Source organism: Fusarium poae, chromosome 3 (assembly GCF_019609905.1).
Source record: "Fusarium poae strain DAOMC 252244 chromosome 3, whole genome shotgun sequence".
NCBI classification, from domain to species: Eukaryota; Fungi; Ascomycota; class Sordariomycetes; order Hypocreales; family Nectriaceae; genus Fusarium; species Fusarium poae.
In genome coordinates this window covers 4,061,086-4,079,837 of record NC_058401.1, presented here as the reverse complement: position 1 = coordinate 4,079,837, position 18,752 = coordinate 4,061,086, and the positions used below count along the sequence as shown (strand labels likewise).

Here is an 18,752-nt window from a genome sequence, read left to right as displayed (position 1 = left end):
TATATCAATTCGTCGGCGAACAATTGTACCTCAGGAATCAAAAGAAATTAAAAAAAGACACAAAACTGATAATAATATCAACATGACATCCCAAAAGTCCATCATTCCCGCAGCACCTCACCAGTATCTAACATATCCAGTCATTGAATATCATCACCAGGTGATCGACGCAATCTTGTTCACATAGTCAGCATTCCTCTGCAATATCAGACTCTTGGTAATCCATCTGCCAGCATCTTCCCTCGAGATAGTATATCCAATTTCTTGACTCTGCCGTCCCGTCTTGGGGTCCTCAACTCCCACTCGAACAGGATTCTCGCTCTTGCCATTGACTAAGAGACTGGCTCGGACTATGCAAAAGTCTTCACCACTTCCAGCCAGCCTCTCTTCCATGGCGATCTTGTCCTCGTGAGGCACTTTCAAAGCGTAGGAGTAGATCAAGAACAAGGCCAAGGGATAGTCCCGGCCAAAACGGGACGTGCCAGTTGTGCTGAGGGCGACTATGAGTGGTCTTCCAGCAGCACTTTTGGTTCGGAGTTGCGCGACACATTCCAGAACAACATTCATGCCGACTTGGCAAACTTTGGGGTCATCGAGAGTCATCTTCCAGAGGACAGGTTTGGCACCGATTGAAAAGAGGATCTCGTCCACGAGGTTGCCGTCCTTCTTGAGTAAACAGTTACTCACAGCGTCTGAGTCATAGACATTTCCCTCGACGATATCAAGGAGATGGCCATGTTCAGCGTTGAGGGTTTCCAGTTTAGCAGGAACTCGGCACAACGCGATGCAGTGGTGACCAGCGGCCAAGGTTTCTTTGAGTGCTGATAGACCGATGCCAGTACTAGCACCGAAGAATGCGACAGTCTTTGATGAGCTCTCCATTTCCTTGGACGTGTTATCGCGATACTGAAAGGATAGTTAATAATAGAGTGTCGAGAGTGTCTGTCTGTTGTCTAGAGAGACGTGCTTATCAGTGCCGTTCATCAATACAATATCAAGCAAAAGGTGACGCCATATTTGCCTTGCCTCGGAGGGTCATTCCGCCGAATCTCACCATTAATTATGGCCAAGTTCACAGAGCTATCATGTACGGCAGCGGCGCATGACAGAGTATTGTATTGTTGGTAGTTGTACGCAGTTTATTGTTTGCTCCAAGCCTGGCTAATATTTGGGGGCTTGATGATTAGTAATCTGAAAGGGGCCGATAAATTGCCGTTGATAGGAAACACTCTAGAAACTTACCATTTTGGGTCAGTCGACTTAACCTAGACTTACATGCAATGACTCTGATGCAGAGAGTTCATGAGAGAGTACGCCATATAGATCTTCTATCAGTACAAAGTTTCTAGAATCAATACACCTTGAACTTATATATACAACCAAACGCAGAATTAGTTGAAAGGACATGAAGGCAATAGATGATTGACTCCCTCGTTATTAACCCGTTTCCAGTAGTTTATTCTGATGTTTAGTATATATTTCCGGTCCCTTGAACCCTTGGGCTAGCGCCTACTGTCTCAGACTAGTACCGATATAGCCTTCTTTCATGAGGTCACCGCATTGGATTCATTTCTGATTCTTCCCTTGGCAGTGGCTTTGATCAAAGCCTTGGTCAGGAATCCTGCTCCTCCAGCCGGACCATTCAGCATAGCTAATCTGCTTCACAAATCCTACCATTTCCTTGTGGTTCGAAATAATTACTATATTGCAACTATAAAGTTACAAAGGATTTTATTACGACTCTATCATCCTTGTCAGGTGAACAAGTTCAGCCTTACAGCTGTCACCGATAAGCGTTTAGATAACAAACCCCTGCCAACACTGACTTGTTGCAGCTCTAGTCGCATTACATCCAGCTAAGCGTTGTGGCTTTTACCAGATTCAAGTCAAGCTGCCTCTCTCGTATTCCGAGTACTTATTCTTGACTCAATCTCCACGATTCATGTCACCCAAATTATATGCTCATACACAATGGAAACTCAACAACAGCAATTGCCATATCGAGGAGCTCCGTTTCCTTCTAAATGGCGTCGAAACCATCCACGATCTAAAAATGGCTGCATGGCTTGTCGATCGAAACGTAAAAAGTGTGATGAAGCAAAGCCAATATGCGGAGGTTGTGTTCGTACCAGACAAGAGTGTGTCTGGCCCACTCCCAACGGAGATCAGGGAGATAGACAACTTGGCTCCCATACTGAAGGTGTCTTGGAAAGCCACTTTTCTCAAGTCAACTATAGTGCTTGCATGGTTCGGGCGGTTTCAGAGGACACCACTTCGTCGCTATCCATACCGATGGCCCCCACGTATGGAAATCTGGCCTATCTAAGCGACGATTCGAAACCACTTTATCAGCAGTACCTGGATGTCACGGCTGATATGCTTACAAGAGGGCCGAGCGAATGTGGAAACCCTTTTGTCAACTATTTACTTCCATTGGCTTCCAACAACGAGCTTATTCTGGATTGTGTACTCGCTATTGGAGGAGCCCATCTCTTGATCAACAATTCGAAAGCTCGTGGCTTGGAAGTAGCTACAAGAGGTCACTACGCAAATGTTTTGGCTGGTCTACAAACGTTGATCTCTTATGAGATAGGTCAGGTGACACCTGGTATGGTCCAACAGACTACATCGACCAGAACCTCGCAGATCCTGTTGATCCTGCAACTACTCTGTATCTATGATGTAAGTCGCTCACTTCCCCAAGATCCAAGATGCATACTTACCAAATCCACTTAGCACATTTATGGCAATACACGCGGTGCAATCTATCTTCATCTTAAAGCAAGTCGTGAATACATTGCTACACTGACATCACCATGTCAACCCTACGATGAGCTTGCGTATCTGCGAGGTTTCCTTTTGGAGATGTATACATACCACGCAATGAAGTTGGCTCTTTCTCCTCGAAACATGCTTCGTCAAGAGAATGTGGAAATTGATCCTTCTGTACATTCCCTCGATATTCTTGATGGATATAAATCAAGAGGGTTCCTCCTTGGCTTCGGTCAGGCATTGTTCGAGATGGTACCACAGATCCACCAGCTTGTCGAGGCTCGTCGAGAAGAGGAAAATCTGGGCTTGGGAGAGTCTCCAGCGCTGAGAAAGCAATATGAGTATCTCATAGCAAAGCTGAATGCATATGACCCGCACGAAGAAGACCTCAACAGTCTCCGTCCTGTCGAAGGGCGCACCGGCTCAATAATCATTTATCAGAACGCTCTGATTGTGTACCTGCACTCAGCATTTTGTCTGGATATGCTTTCAGACACTGATCTGGCGATGGAGCTCGATGAGAGAATTGTCAAGACGATGACTGCCTTCTATACTCTTTTCGTTGGAAACTCGCCTTATCGTCGTATGCTTCTCTGGCCTGGAGTCATCATGGCTTCTTGCGCGCAGCTTGAACAACATATTAGGGTTTTCCGAGCAGGATTGGTTGGTAGAGCCGAGCGCACACCTGGAGCTGTCAAAACAGGAGCACGGATAGTAAACTTACTCTGGGATGATCCAGATCCACGAGCCTTTGGGCCAAGAGGGCTGTCCTATATCATGACAAAACACGACATCAGCTTTGGGTTGTGCTAGGGGGAAGAAGGCGAGTGAGATATCAGAGGAGACGAGGATAGAAAAGCACATGAATTACATATTTTACGCAACTTTACAGTCTAATTAAGCCGTTCATATTCGGGATTTGCGCGCACCACCATCCAACTCATAAACAAAATGTGACTGCCCTTGTATCTCTGCGGGCATTGGTTTAGATCCTGCCATCTCTTGAGGAGGGCACCATGTTTGAGAGTCTCCCTTGTCAGCATGTACCTGTACATCAGTCGGATGTGAAGTCTCCGCCCTGCCCTTTCTCCTTCGCCTCAGGATGAAGAATACTGCTAGACAGATCACTGCCACTCCAACTACACCACCAGCTACTGCGCCACCAATGATCGCTGCCGAGGGAGAAGACGATGATTCCGGTTCATCTGCTGATTCTTCCTCCTTTTCTTCTTTTGGAGTTGCGCTTACTGTTGCTTGCACTATACCGGTGGCGTCCTTGCCACATTTATCGGCCGTGTCTTGATCGAATACCTTTACCAACTTGCTTCTTTGAGTAGGATTACCTTGCCATAGAGTGAATGTTCCTGCATCGTGATTCACCATGAGGTATGCAGCAGTAAGAAAGTATCGGCCGAGGGTAGCCGGTTGGTGTGCAACGCCATTCATCAAGAGCTCCTTTGTTTTTGGTTTTGTGACTCGAGCACCACTTCTATCAATGTCGACGAAAGGGACAATGTATTGATCATTCGGTACCCTGACTTGAAGACCGGAGTCAAGATGGAAAGTGATGTCGCCATCAAACCTGACCTGTTAGATACATTATCGTCATACCAATGCTGGGAAACAAACTTACACGTCATCGGCATCGAATAGACGGGCTGACCAGTGGAGGCCATACGAAGTGTCGGTATGATTGCTACCAGTCACCTCTTCAAATCTGGAGACGTATGCACCAGGTGCCTCGAGAAGAAGTTGTCTCTGAGGGACAATGCAACATGGTAGAGCTGTGTTGGACGGAAAGATGCTTTCGTCAGATCCATCGCGGAAGTTGACTCTAATGTCGGATATGGTAATCTTCATCCCGGTCCAGCAACCTGCAGTGCCTGTATAATCGTCATAGACAAGAGGTGCTGTATAATTCTTTCCGATTACCTTTTCCTCATCATATCCGCCCAACACCAGTGAACCATCAATAGGAGTCTTTACCCACATCCTCCCCCAAAATATTGACCAGACCCTTGAACTGATTTTGCCAGCCTCTTTGAGGGCGTTGAGGTATGTTGAATTTGAGCCCAAACCAAGCGGATGGAGCATTGTGTAGCCTGCATCCCATTTAAGACGTGGTATCCCAATTGGTAGATCCTCGACAGCTGGTGCTCCCTCTATTGTAATGTTGTCGGTGCCGGCGAGACTGGTAGAGACGAGTTTCTTTATTCCAGTTTCTGCACCCTCAAAGGCTATTTCACTCGTGGAACCTCGTGCATCTCCAATGTCGCTCGCTTTTGTGAAAGATTTCGATTCGGCCTCGTCGTAAAGCCCACCTCTCCTGATTTCGCAAATTCGGTCGTTCCATATAACTGTTTTGTCGCAGTAGGGTTGGTCATCGTAGATCCAAGTGTTGTTCAACTCTCTAAGTCAGAAGTTAGATATGTATTCGTATAATGTCTCGTTATTTGACGTACGCCCAAGGTAGAAGCACAATGTTTTGACTTGGTGAACCGATAGTTGCAGGGATTCCTTTCATGAGAGACTTTTCGACATTGGGAAGAACTTGGACATCGCGGATAGGAAGTGACAAAGGCTCTGTGTTGCAATGCGAAGCACAATTTGCAGTCACGGCAAATAACAAACACAACAATCGACGCATTATGAGTTAAGCTGGTGTACAAAGAAAAGGAATTGTTTGTTTAGGGGTGAAATTCGTGATGAGGGAATATCTATCACCATTCTTGTTGACCGCCATCCTGGCTAGACACAACCAACAGAATGGATCTATATTTACATTTTTTTGTTGACAATACACAACCAACAGCATAAATATTTCTATTTTCAAGGTGATGTACAAAGTAGACATCTAGTATTGGTTCAGTCTCTTGTTTCAACAGGGATATATGGACATGGATTGACCAACATTGTCTCATGATTGGTTATTTCTTCTTTGCCGACTCCGCGACGGCGGCTAAACTCTTTTGACTGATGCAATCTTGCTTCTCTCCCTCCCTTCATCTCGTTTACTGGCGGCAACATCAGCAATCCTGAGCGTCTCCAACTCTTGTTGCCAAGTTGTCGTGACCTTTGATTCTGAGTTTCTATCATACACTCAGTCTCGACATCATGATCTGGCTTCCTGGACCAGTCTCTTTATCATCGCGCAAAGCGCTGGTCGCTGCAGTTCTCTTTTTCTTCTTGTTCTGGCATCTATCGTCCGTGTCTAAATCATCAGCGCCAACAAAAAGGCTACAATTCGTACCAAGCACATTTGACTGGTCAACCCTACGCCAATATTATCCTCCCTCATCCATCAAATCTCTACCAACGGAGAAGCCTCACCAGTTGCCTCGTGTCCAGGCAGATGCGAACAAATTCCGTCAGACATCAACCACAAAAAGTCGTCAAAAAGCTGTCCGCGATGAGTTTCTTCGCAGTTACAAGTCATACAGGCAGTACGCTTGGATGAAGGACGAGTTGACGCCTCTTACTGCCCAGGGTAAAGACACCTTTGGTGGGTGGGCAGCAACGTTGGTGGATTCTCTGGACACGCTATGGATCATGAATCTCAAGGAAGAGTTCAGTGAGGCTGCCCAAGCGGCTGCAACTCTTGACTGGGGACAACCTCATGAAGGTGCTGTCAACTTGTTCGAAACGACAATTCGTCACCTCGGTGGTCTTCTTGGTGCCTACGAACTAAGTCACGAAAAGGTATTGCTCCAGAAAGCCATTGAACTGGGAGAAATGCTTTACGTTGCCTTCGACACACCCAACAGACTACCTGGCTTCTGGCTAAACTTTGAAGATGCCCGGAACGGAAAGCAGGTCGCGGGAGTCCATGATCCTTCTGCTTCGCCCAGTTCTTTGGTCATGGAATTTACCAAACTTTCAATGCTGACGGGCGATCCCAAATTCTACGATGCCACAGATCGAGTAACGCAGTTTCTTGTCAAGGTTCAGAACAGCACGTTATTACCAGGAATGTGGCCCCTCAGTCTCGACTTTCAGAACGAGCAAGCACACGACAACACATTCTCTCTTGGAGCACTGGCCGATTCCCTCTATGAGTACCTCCCGAAGATGCATGCACTGCTGGGTGGCGTAGACGAGAATTATCCCACCATGTACCGCACAGCTATGGATGTAGTGGTGAAGCATTTACTGTACCGACCTATGCTGCCGGGACAGGACGACGTATTGTTTTCTGGTGACGCCCGCGTCAATGAAAGAATCGAACTGAGCACCGAGAGCCAGCATCTTACCTGTTTCACTGGAGGTATGTTTGCTCTTGGTGGCAAGCTTTTGGGCATTGAAGAGCATGTCAACATTGGAGAAAGACTTGCCCGCGGATGCGGATGGGCATACAAGTCATTTCCCACGGGCATGATGCCTGAAATCTTCAACCTCTTGGCCTGTCCGAGTCTAGAACCGTGTGTGTACGACAAGGAGCGCTGGAATCCCCCAAGGGATGGCATTCCCCCAGGTTTTCGACATGCCCGAGATCCGAGATATCTTCTTAGGCCAGAAGCCATCGAAAGTATCTTTATCATGTACCGCATTACAGCGGATCCGATCTGGCAGGACATGGCATGGGATATGTTTGAATCGATTGTTCGATTTACAGCCACTCCACACGGAAACGCAGCAATTGAAGATGTTGTGAACGTGGATACAAAGCAAACAGATTCCATGGAGAGTTTCTGGTTGTCAGAGACACTCAAATATTTTTATCTCATATTTTCACCACCTGATCTTGTTAGCTTGGATCTGTATGTTTTGAACACAGAAGCTCATCCTTTTCGGCGGCCATGAGGCATGATACATACTGTAGCATATAGCGTTCTTTATTTTTAGCAATACACTTGATTCAATGTGACTACTAAATGACGCTATAAAATCAACAGGAAATAATGAGAACCTGTTGATACATCGTAGGCCATGCAGTTGAAAGGATTGCCTGTGTAACCGTCAGCCTATAACTAATGCTACCCTGAAAACCTATTACAGCAAGAGCTCGTGTTTAAGTCGGGCCGAAAAGACGCTAACTCTTTTCAATACGGGGGCCAAGAGCAATTGCGGGGATGAACAAGGGTCAGGGCGAGTGTCATCTCATTTCTTCAACTCTCGTTCGTACCTTTTAAATCCTACCAAACTCATCTTCAAATGCATAATTAAATCAATCTCAAAACTCATGGACTCGAAAACGACAAAACCAGCTTCAGCCCAAGCTACTCCTAGGAATGAACCACCACCAGCAGCAGAAGAATCCACAACATGTCGCGAATGTCGGAGGCGCAAAGTCAAATGCGACGGTGTCATGCCCGTTTGCACCATCTGTCGAAAGTACAGGCGTCACTGTTTATACGACAAGCATAGTAGAACAAGGTTAACCAGAAGGTACAATGCACGAATGCCCTGTCGATCAACGATTACGCTTCAATCAACGCTAGCCACTGACACTCATACATAGACAACTCACTCTCTTGGAAGAACGTCTGGAAAAAGCCGAAACTGTTCTTCGGCGCCACTACACCGACAGTCAAATCGCAGAGATGCTAGAAGAGTCCAAAGAAGGACTACTAGCTCAAAGTAAAGCACAAGAACCCACACCACAGGTTCCAGAGTCAACACCAGCACCAACACTAGCACAAACCCCAGGGTTAGTCAGCCTGCCTGCTACCACTCCAGGAACCACAGACAATCTCATGCAACTACCGACTCCCACTACAGACCCCGGCTTTTACTTGGCGGGTCAATCCAACATAGCGAACCTAACTGCGGATCCATTCCTGCTGGCACCCATCGGCGAATTGGAAGCAAGTGCTGGACTATGGGCTGGTTCGCAAGATGCTGCATTTGAATTTGCCCCAGCTACCGCCGATGATTTCGAATGGAACGAGCAGGAAACGTCATGGGGGACCTACGATCCTGCCAGCTGGTCTATAACAAATCATGTCGACGGCAATCCATCTCAAGCCATCATGGATGGTATGGCTTCCTTGACCATCGGGGACCAGAAAAGAGGTTATTATGGAGCTGCGTCAGGATCCGCTCTTTTACGACAGATCTTATCAGCCCGCCCAGACGGTGAAGAGGTGGACAATGACGTTGCACTCCACGAGATCGAATCTTTGTTCCAGCAGCACTCAGATCATTCACAATGGTTCCGCTCACAAGCTATGCTGACTAGAGTCGCCGTCGAAAGTCTCATCGACGCTTTCTTCGTCTTTTACCATCCCACATTCCCCATTGTTCACGAGCCTACCTTCCGAGCCCAATACGCAGGGACATTACCATGCGCCAACAAAGGCCACTGGAACACTCTAGCAAACATCCTAGCGGCTCTAGGATCCTTTGCGAGCAGTAATGTAGCTGATGCGACTGATCTTCCCATCTTTCAAGCAGCGCAAAAGAGTTTGTTTTCAAATTACCTCGAGGTTGGCAATCTCACCCTCGTGCAGGCATTCAGCTTGTCGTCCAACTATATGCAGAAAAGGAATAAACCAAATACCGGATTCAACTATGGCGGACTTGCTATTAGGCTGGCCATCGGACTGGGTCTCCACAAGGATTTGGAAGGGAACAGTCTGTCACCTTTACAAAGTGAGACGAGACGTAGGATATGGTGGTGTTTGTGTGTACTTGATGTAGGCGCTACCATCACCTATGGGAGACCGCTTAACTGGCCTCAGGCTGGTGTCGAGACCGCGTTCCCCCAGAACATACATGAAAAGGTCAGTATACATCGCACCCCAGGAATCCCAATCACTAACATCCCCAGGATCTCACCCACGATTCAACTCACTGTCCACCAGAAGTCGACGGTATTACCATGTACACCTACATTCGCGTCCAATCAGCCTACCATCTCAGCACAATGACAGTCTACAACCGCCTCATAACCAGCCCCTTCCCATCCGCCACAGAACTCATCACTCTCGACGACGTTTGCATCGGCTCTTGGCTTGCGCAAGTACCATACTACTACCGCACCGTTCCTCCACCAGACTCTGAGTATGGTCTTGGTATGGGTATCTCAGAATGGCGTTATAGAAATCTACGTATCGTTATGTACCGCCCTTTCTTGGTCAGATGGGCAAGATCATCAGCACAAAATACACAGCAGAATTTGACCAGCAGTGAGAATTTGGCAGTATTTAGATGTCTCGACGCGGCCAAGGAGTCTGTCATGCATATACAAAGTTACTGGACATCTCGCAGACATTCAAGATTAGCTGCTTTCTATATCCTGTGAGTTTCAGGACTAAATCTGGCATGAACAAGTTGCTAACAAGACAGGTATTTCTTATTCCATGCCACTTTGATCCCTGTACATTGCCTCAGGCAGAACCCTCATCACGCTCTTGCGCCAGACTGGCGGTCGCAGATCCAAGCCTCCCTTACCGTCATGGGCGGCATGGCCGAGCTCAACCCCAACAGCTCCAAGTGCCGCGACATCACGCTTAAGCTGTGCTGGCCTCATTTAAACGAGGACGGCACACGTACATACTGCGAAAACCCGACATTTATGCCAAATGTAGCAGAGAATGAAGCAGCTTCCATCATCAGCGGTTACAATACATGGTGCGAGTCCATGACCAACGCTGGAATTTCGGTGCCGACGTATGAGTGGGCAGACGATAATGATTCAGCGCTGGGTTTCTTTTAATCTCATTTGGATAACTTGACTCGATTAGCCACAACCTTGTATAGACGAGCACACTGGTTACATGAGCAAACAAAAAAAGTCACCCTCAAAAGAAACATTTCAGTTGTGATAAAAGTAATATTAAACATATGATGTACAGTAGTAGAATTAAATACAAAAAACGACAGGGAAAAGTGAAGTCCATCCTAAGTTGCTGTCGTTGCAATATTATGGTAGAAAGAAAGAAATTCGTTGCGACAGAGATTCCGTCATGAGATACAAGAAAACCCAAATTCTCATAGCAAGCGGCACAATCCATTGACACATACACAAATACCCAATGACGCGCATAAATCAAGGCCAACTACGCAGTCTTGTCGCGTGTCGCAGGTAACCTCGTCGACACACGCACCTTCTTGACACATTTTCCCGCTGTCGCACTGCGCGTTTGATGTACAGGTGTCTATCTGGCTCGAGTCAGGCCCGCAGACGCCATTGAGACAGATACAAAGACCAGCCGCACACAGTGGGTTGACTGATAATAGGCAGTCGGTAGCGTCGCTGCACGATCCATCATTTCCGCTACCGGTACTTGAAGTTGCCGCGCGACAGACACCAGAAGAGCATGTCTCGCCTGCCACTGTGCAGTCCGAATCACTAGAGCAGATTACAGAGGTATCGCCTGAGCCACCAGTTGGAGCAGGAGTAGTGCCAGTCGTGACGGTGGCAAACCCGGTATTGGTGTTGGAAACTCGTTGGCAAAGAGCGTCAACACAAGCAAATATGCCCAAAACCCCCGCACCAAGCGCTACAGCGCACTCGTTATCGGAAGAACATTCGCGGTCAGCCGCATTATTTGCAGAAGGAGCTCCGGTGGCCGAGGGAATAGCTCCTGTTGCTGTTGCAGTCTGTTGGCAAATAAGATCGATGCAAGCAAACAGACCCAAGGCGTCAGCGCCGATAGCAGCTACGCAGTCTGAATCTGTTGAGCAATCCACTGCACCAATAGTCGTCGGCACGCTATCCAGCCCTGTTTCTGAGGCTGGCTGGCTTCCATCCGTGGAGCTTGCTGTAGGTTGAAGCTGGCAAAGGAGGTCCACACAGGCGTAGATACCCAGTACAGACAGTCCAAGGGCGGCTGTACACTGGCTATCTGCCGTGCACGAAACTCGTCGGTTTGTCCCGATCAAACCCACGTCAGTTGATCCAGCCCCATCATCTCCATTGTTGCTGGAACTGGGGTCGGCCAGAACACACACCGCGTTCAGACAGATGCACAGATTGAGTCCACCTAGCAAGCATAATGATGTATCGGCAACACAGTCGTCAGCTGAAGAACAGGCTACTGAAGTGCTTGACCCATCTCCGCCAGGAGTTGCCGTGTTGTCTGCGCCATCAGCAGATTGAGTACTACTGGGGGTTGTGTCTTGGACACAAACAGCATTGACGCAAGTGCAAAGGTTCAAGAGACCGTCAAGGCATAATCCCACATTTGCCGTGCAATCGCTATCCTGAATGCACGCTGTGACCTCAGCGCCATTTGTTTCTGTAGAAGAGTCTGCGTCTTGGGTCTGTGATGTAGCGTCGTCGTCAGGGTCAGTGGTAAGAACGCAAACAGCGTCGACACAGGCGCAGATGTTCAAGAGTCCACTGAGGCATAGACCAGCATTCGCAACACAGTCGTCATCCTCATTGCAACTGGTGGTTTCAGTACCCTCAGTAGGTGTAGAACCATTTGTTTCCTGAGTCTGAGATGCCGTGGCAGTTGCTGAAACAGTGTTGTCTTCAGAAGCAGTTGCCAAGACGCAGACAGCATCAACACAAGCGCAAAGGTTCAATAAACCATCAAGACACAGTGCAGCATTTGCCACGCAATCGGCATCTTCTGAACATGCTGTGACGTCTGTGTCATCTGTGGGCTCTGGATTGCCCGCGTCCTGCGTCTGGGAAGTTGTTGTAGAACTGTCAGACAGTGAGGAAACGCCATCAGGGTCGGTGGTCTCAACGCAAATGCCATTTACACAACCACAAATGTTGACTCCTGCGACAACACAAAGATCAACATTGAGGATGCAGTCGCTATCCTCTGAGCATGACGCCAGGGACCCGTCGGTAGGTGAAGAGCCAGGGTCCGTGACTGTTGTGGACTGCCCATTAGTTGGCTCAGCTTCTTGACCTGAGCCGCCAGAGGAACTGCCAGCGCCAGCGCCAGGATCCGGTTGACAAATAAGATCGAGGCAAACACAAGCTGTATCAGAGAGTGCGCACAACCCGGTAGAAAGTCCACTGCAATCCCCATCCACAGTACACGGGACAGAGCCAGTCTCGGAGGGTAGATTGCCGGTTGCTGTTGTCTGGTCTTCAGGATCTGTACCATCCGCCGTAGAAGTAGGCAAAGTCCCATCTGTTTGAGATTCCTGAGTTGACAGTGCATCTCCATCACCACTATTTGTGGGTGAGGATTCCGAGCCACTACCGTCGCTGTTGACATCTGTGGTCAACGAGCCATTACCTTCAGAGTCTCGACTTGATGGATTTCCCTGAGGAACTCCAGTAAGTCCGATACTAGTGCTGGTTGCCTCTATTGAGGGTATCGCTGAGGTTGGACCGGGGTTGACAATAGGTGCACCTTCAGATAGGATTGAACTTTGAGATAGGTCGTCTGTGGGATCTGCTGTTCCAGAACCATCACCCCCGGATGGTGATGCACCATTCGACTCTGCAGGGTCAGAGTCTGTTTGTATACTGGATGGTTCTAAATCACTTGACTCAGATTCACCATTGCCACCTGAACCATTTCCTTGAGGTCCTCCGGTGAGGTTGGGCGGTGGTGCAGTCTGTGAGGCATTACCTCCAGCGCCACCATCTCCAGTGCTATCGTCTCCAGGATCGTCTCCTTCAGGACCAGCACTCTGACTTGAGCCAGTTCCTACTGTGCTAGTACTGCTTTCTGGGCCCGTACCAGCGCCATCGGAAATCATGCTACTAGTATCGGGATCGTTGCCGTCTCCAGATCCAGAACCATTCCCAGACGGTGAACCAGTGATAGGATCTGTACCAGAATTGTCACCAGTTCCATCATCGCCATCCCCAGAGCCAGCGCCAGAGCCTGAACCAGATCCATTTCCAGCAGGCGAGCCAGTAACAGGATCTGTCCCAGAATTGCCATCATTTCCATCCGTATTGTCACCATTCCCCGTGCCAGATCCGTTACCGGCAGGTGAGCCAGTTAGAGGGTCTGTCCCAGAGTTGTCTCCATTTGCGCCTGTTCCGCTACCTGAACCAGATCCCGCATCTGGCTCGGTACCAGCGTTGTCGTTGCTGCCACCACCAGAACCTGAGCCATTACCCGAAGGCGAGCCTGTCAAGTCATCTCCCGAGCCTGAGCCTGAGCCCGAACTTGTACCGGATCCGTTGCCGTCATTCGATCCATTACTTGAGTTGCCACTGGCACCGCCATTGGAAGTAGACTCGTCACCTGAACCATTTCCTGAAGTTGAACCAGTACCAGAGTTTGTTCCACTACCAGATCCATTGTCACTGCCTGATCCTGAGTCGTTTCCTGATGATGAGCCAGTTCCGGAGCTTGGAGTGTCTCCTCCTGATCCTTGGCCTTGTCCGCTTTGTGACTCCGGGTCTGCAGGGACACCACTTCCTTGACCCCCACCTGGGTTTGTATTGGCTCCTTCACCAGACGAGGCACCATCACCATTGGTGGTGGTGTCGCTGCCCGAACCAGGTACCTGGGGGTCGGCAGTACCTCCAGAACCGGTATTATCGATAGCAACACACGCTCCAGCCTGGCAAGTTTCTCCGGTGGCACAAGACACGTTGTTGCAGCCAGCCAAAGCAACGTTTGGTGTGCATACATTGCCCAAGCAAACCTCGCCACTGCCACAGACATCACCACCACAAGAGGATGGATCATCAAGTGCCACGCATGAGTTCTGTATACAAGCGTAATTGAGTGGACAGTTGACTCCTGATGCACCACAGTTCACTGGCCCTGTCGTAGCGACACACTCGTTGTTGATGCATGAGAAGCCTGATTGGCATGCTGTCGCTTGGCGCTTCAACAAACGAAGAAGACGGCTGGACGATGCGCCGCAAGAAGCAGAGCTCTGGACAGTAGAACACTGACTGTTAATGCAGACAGAGTTACCAGTGCATTCTGGATTGCAGGTAGAAGTAGGTGCGGCTGGGCTGTTTGCGCCATTCTGTCCTTGGGGGTTACTCAGGCCCGAAGAGGCGTCCTCATTCTGTCCATCATTTCCCGAGCTAGAGTCAGAATTTGGACTGTTCTCGCTCGTACCGCTGCCAGAGGTTCCCTTGGAGTTCCCTTGCGGTCGAGCTGAAGTCGCTCCATCACCAGTGGGCGAGTCTCCCGAACCGTCCCCGCTTGCACCATCGTCATCAGCAGAAGGTTCTTGCTGATTTGGATTTTCAGTGCTGCTACCGTTTTCGCCACTCGTTCCTCTTGGAGAACTATCGTCTCCATTCTGGGTTTCTCCAGGGGTACGTGCTCCAGGTCCTCCAGACCCAGTACCGCAAGCAACTCTTAGGGTGTTTGTTTTGTCAATTATATTACCGATGCACTGGCCAGAGACGCACATCTGACCTCCCTTGCAAAGTGATGAGTTATTGCCACATTGTGAGGTGTCAATCGAGACGGATAAAGGCAAACACCTGTCTTTTGAACAGTAAGAACCAGGATCGCAGCCTTGTTTAGAAGGTCCGCAACTCTTGGTTTCAGCCTCTGCGGTGATGTTCAAGGATTGGCATTGCCCAGAAATGCAAAGTTGACCGGCGGTGCAGTTCTTCGAAGCACCTTCACCACAATTGTATGTGTCGGCAGAGATAGAGATTTGGCGACAGAGGCCACCACGACATGAAGCGCCGAAGGGGCATTCGCTAGTCCTTTTACAGGACTGAACCTTGGTTCCGAGGATAAATGGGACACATGTCCCATCAAGACACCAGTTTCCAGAGCTGCAGGTTTGGTTGGAAGCCCCGCAAGACGCTGGGTCTGAGCCGATGTCGATCTGTTGACATACATCGTTGACACACAATGATCCTGGACCGCATTCTGTACTGTTACTACCGCATCGACGAGAGTTGGTCATCACCTCGATAGGCGCACAGTTGCCATTAGCACACCATTGACCGGGTTGGCAGGGTGTAGAACAGTTCTGCGGGCTTGGCCTAGGATCAAGGGAGTAACATCCACCAGCAACACAAAGCTGTCCAGATTCACAGGAGTTGTTGCGCTTTCCGCAGTTGTACGGATCGAGTTCGATAGTGACGGTGTTGCAGGTCCCCCAGCTGCACACGCCGGGTAGTGGACAACCACCGGCATATAGCATGCCAGTGCGCTGGGCATCGCATGGGGCAGAATGAGTGAGTGTTGGAGTGATGGTAAGAATTGCAGCCACTGTGGCTCGCCAGCTCATTCTACGGGCCATGTTTGAATTGGTCGTTGGAGTTGGTATTGATCGACCTGATGATCCGGGGTATCTATGAGACGATCCTCATGATATATAGAATTCTGCCATAATACCGAGTAAGTCATTCATCCTCGTCACAGCAAGTAGCATGTCGTCATACCTCCATAAGTTTGAGGATAATCTGTGTGGTGCATCAGCTGTGTTGAGTAGAAGTTTAATCGGACCCAACTTTGCCAACAGTTTGTGATAGATCATAACTGATCACATCAGAGGCAGCCACCAGCGCAGAAATAGTCAAGTCACGTTCCTAGATGCAGCCCACCAAGTCCCTCTCTGTGGCCATGATTGTGTAGGCCAAGGGAACGTTGGTGATAGCCTCAACCACTGTCCCATTTAGGATACGGATCCTTCGTCCTATTGGACTTTAGTTAAACCTTGTTATTTTGCTAACATACCCACATAGCTTAATGAGTTCTCTTATCTCCTAGTGCCCAGTCAGAAATCAAGTTGAGTCCTTCTTGTTAGGTCCAAATAGACCTTTGATGGCATGATGATGTGGGGATAGACCTGTAGATCCTTGGAAAATAATTATCTGGCGTGGATCGTCATGGCGAAGGAATGTGTCAGTTGCAGAAGATAGCTCAAAGTATGTGGCTAGTTTCTGCCTCGATTCCCAACGTTTGTTGTTGATTCATTTGGGGGAAATGCTGTTTTCAGCGGGAAAACGGGTAGGCTAACGCTGAAAGCGACACGGCTGTGGGGTTATGATTGCGGCCCGGTTTGGTATGGAAGAGGCTTGTGACATTCAAAGGTCATTTTGAAGTTGCTTCCTGCTCGATTGCTAAGAGTGAAGATGCTTGAAGTTGTTCAGAGTCCAGGCGTACGTGGACGTCAAGTCAATTTGCGGCTCTGGGGTTAACGGCGGAAGGTGTTCTCCGCTGTCACACTTGCCATGCACCAGTGTCATACAAACTACACGTGATTGGGTATCTCCTAGCAGGTTGAACTGCGTTAATCTAGATTCCCGCTCCATCTTGCATCCACAGCTGAAAAGTGACTATCTTGACAGTAAAACTAAATCTGACCTTCTTTACTTGACTAAGTTTGGAACTACATCAACGGCTTTAGGTCAGTATGAACAAAGTTTTGACTTGAGTATCCCATTTGTTCAACGGCGTCCTTGGCGTTGCTGCTAGCGAAAAGAGAAGAATGGATAACGAAAGCCTGATCTAGATATCACCCTGACGTACAATGATCTGGTTGACACAATACAATTTCTTTTTGTTGTTTTTGATTCACTATCATCACAGAGACAAGAGGTCATATTCTGTCAAATACAGCATGTTACAAGCCGCCTGATCCCAAATATACCGTCTTGGAGTTCAACTGCGTGGGCACAAACTCGCAACATACAGCCCTATCAACAAATCTGATGTCATTTCCCTTGACATCTTGTCCGGATCTTGTTCCCGGTGGCTTAGGCTTGGCGCAGCCTCAAATCAGGGGTCTACATTTCTCTCTGCTCGGGAAGCGTCGCTCAGACGGGGCCGTGGCATACGATAACCTGGTCATTAATACAACGCCATACCACATTTAGCCTTTGATTTCCGCATCATCCAGCGGATGACTGCTATAGGCATCAACGTAGTCGATCCATGACTGTCAGAAAGGGACAAGGCTAAGCCAGCGTGGTTGATCAAACTTTACTTATTACCCCACAGGCACATTATTTTGGTGGACAGCCAAAACAAGGTGCTTACGAAAATATGAGAATGTGATCATTAATTTGACTACTCATATTCCCCAAAACGCCTTTACCATCTTAAGAATAGCCCAAGAGTCATGGAAAGACGGGACCCCCAACTTCATCTCGTACTTTTCTCCTATGAGATCGTTAGTATCATGCCTGTTCCTCGCTTAATGTCATAACGCCAGTGGTCCTCACCAAACACACGGAATGCTTGGTCCGTACATCATCTCTAGCGTTGTTGAATGGAGCAGACAAAACTAGACATGGTGATAGTAGGAAGTTCTAGTGCCCACCGGGTATCCGGTCCACCACAACACGTTTCCGCATATCTGACTTACTTATGATGTCTAGTTGATAGTTACGTGTGATACACTACCTGTTCGGAAACTAGAGATTCCGTTAGTTGTCACCTATAAGGCTTATCCATGAAACGGGCTTTGTGACGACTGGAATGCGATGACGTACTTTTAACTGGCCCATTGAGCCAACGTTGAGCTAATATCAGAATATCAAGACACAGTCGTTCTAAACCTGGCGCTATTCCCGGGTTCGTGGTTACCCGTAACCTAAAAACATTTTTAACAGGACGTCAGAGTAATAATAACGGAGCCGTTCATCCAACACATCTGCCAACCTACACTTCAAGCTGTCATGCGGCTCGAATGGCCTGTTGTACCGCCACCTTGACATCTTTGCAATATGCATTGTCTAATGAGATTACTGAAAATGGGAATGGCCTACGAGATCTATGTCAGTCATCCAAATCATACATATTTCCAGACAATTTTTAGCGTGGTCACCATTAGTCACCTTTACCGTGGCACGCCGGGGCCACTCGAACGAATTCACCGTCCTTGACGAATACAACATTCTCCCAGTCATGACGATGACCGGCGAGGAACGAGAATCCCAAAGACTGATCCTGTTCGACTTGGTACTCGTGCATGATAGCACAGTAGCCGTTGTTACATTGCGAGCAGGAATAGATATCATTGGCTTGGTTCTGGAGACAACGAGAACTGTTGAGAATTCACTAAAGTCAGTTTCTTCCATACTGCCTTGAACATGCAATAGCACAATGATTACGCTTTAAACCTTGTTACTGAGATAAATATTTGCTTTGCGACTTTAAAAATATTCAACATAAATA

General features: G+C 48.3%; 5 protein-coding genes across 5 annotated transcripts; 2 read left to right on the top strand and 3 right to left on the bottom strand.

The window, feature by feature from the left end:
• Positions 1 to 153: 153 nt before the first annotated feature.
• FPOAC1_008755 (uncharacterized protein) lies at positions 154 to 882 on the bottom strand (the record flags this gene model as incomplete). The annotated part of the gene is made up of 1 exon (XM_044853190.1): positions 154 to 882. One exon carries the CDS (start codon positions 880 to 882, stop codon positions 154 to 156), a length of 729 nt encoding a protein of 242 aa, XP_044705860.1.
• A 1,089-nt stretch (positions 883 to 1,971) lies between these two features.
• On the top strand, positions 1,972 to 3,585 carry FPOAC1_008754 (uncharacterized protein; the record flags this gene model as incomplete). The annotated part of the gene is made up of 2 exons (XM_044853189.1): positions 1,972 to 2,682; positions 2,737 to 3,585. The coding sequence occupies 2 exons, from the start codon at positions 1,972 to 1,974 to the stop codon at positions 3,583 to 3,585; spliced, it is 1,560 nt and encodes a 519-aa protein (XP_044705859.1).
• Positions 3,586 to 3,678: 93 nt separating this feature from the next.
• On the bottom strand, positions 3,679 to 5,419 carry FPOAC1_008753 (uncharacterized protein; the record flags this gene model as incomplete). Its single annotated transcript, XM_044853188.1, has 3 exons — positions 3,679 to 4,354; positions 4,406 to 5,182; positions 5,235 to 5,419. The coding sequence occupies 3 exons, from the start codon at positions 5,417 to 5,419 to the stop codon at positions 3,679 to 3,681; spliced, it is 1,638 nt and encodes a 545-aa protein (XP_044705858.1).
• A 467-nt stretch (positions 5,420 to 5,886) lies between these two features.
• Positions 5,887 to 10,429, top strand: FPOAC1_008752 (uncharacterized protein; the record flags this gene model as incomplete). Its single annotated transcript, XM_044853187.1, has 5 exons — positions 5,887 to 7,529; positions 7,999 to 8,157; positions 8,231 to 9,494; positions 9,542 to 10,011; positions 10,060 to 10,429. 5 exons carry the CDS (start codon positions 5,887 to 5,889, stop codon positions 10,427 to 10,429), a joined length of 3,906 nt encoding a protein of 1,301 aa, XP_044705857.1.
• A 275-nt stretch (positions 10,430 to 10,704) lies between these two features.
• On the bottom strand, positions 10,705 to 15,870 carry FPOAC1_008751 (uncharacterized protein; the record flags this gene model as incomplete). Its single annotated transcript, XM_044853186.1, has 1 exon — positions 10,705 to 15,870. One exon carries the CDS (start codon positions 15,868 to 15,870, stop codon positions 10,705 to 10,707), a length of 5,166 nt encoding a protein of 1,721 aa, XP_044705856.1.
• Between the last annotated feature and the right edge of the window lie 2,882 nt (positions 15,871 to 18,752).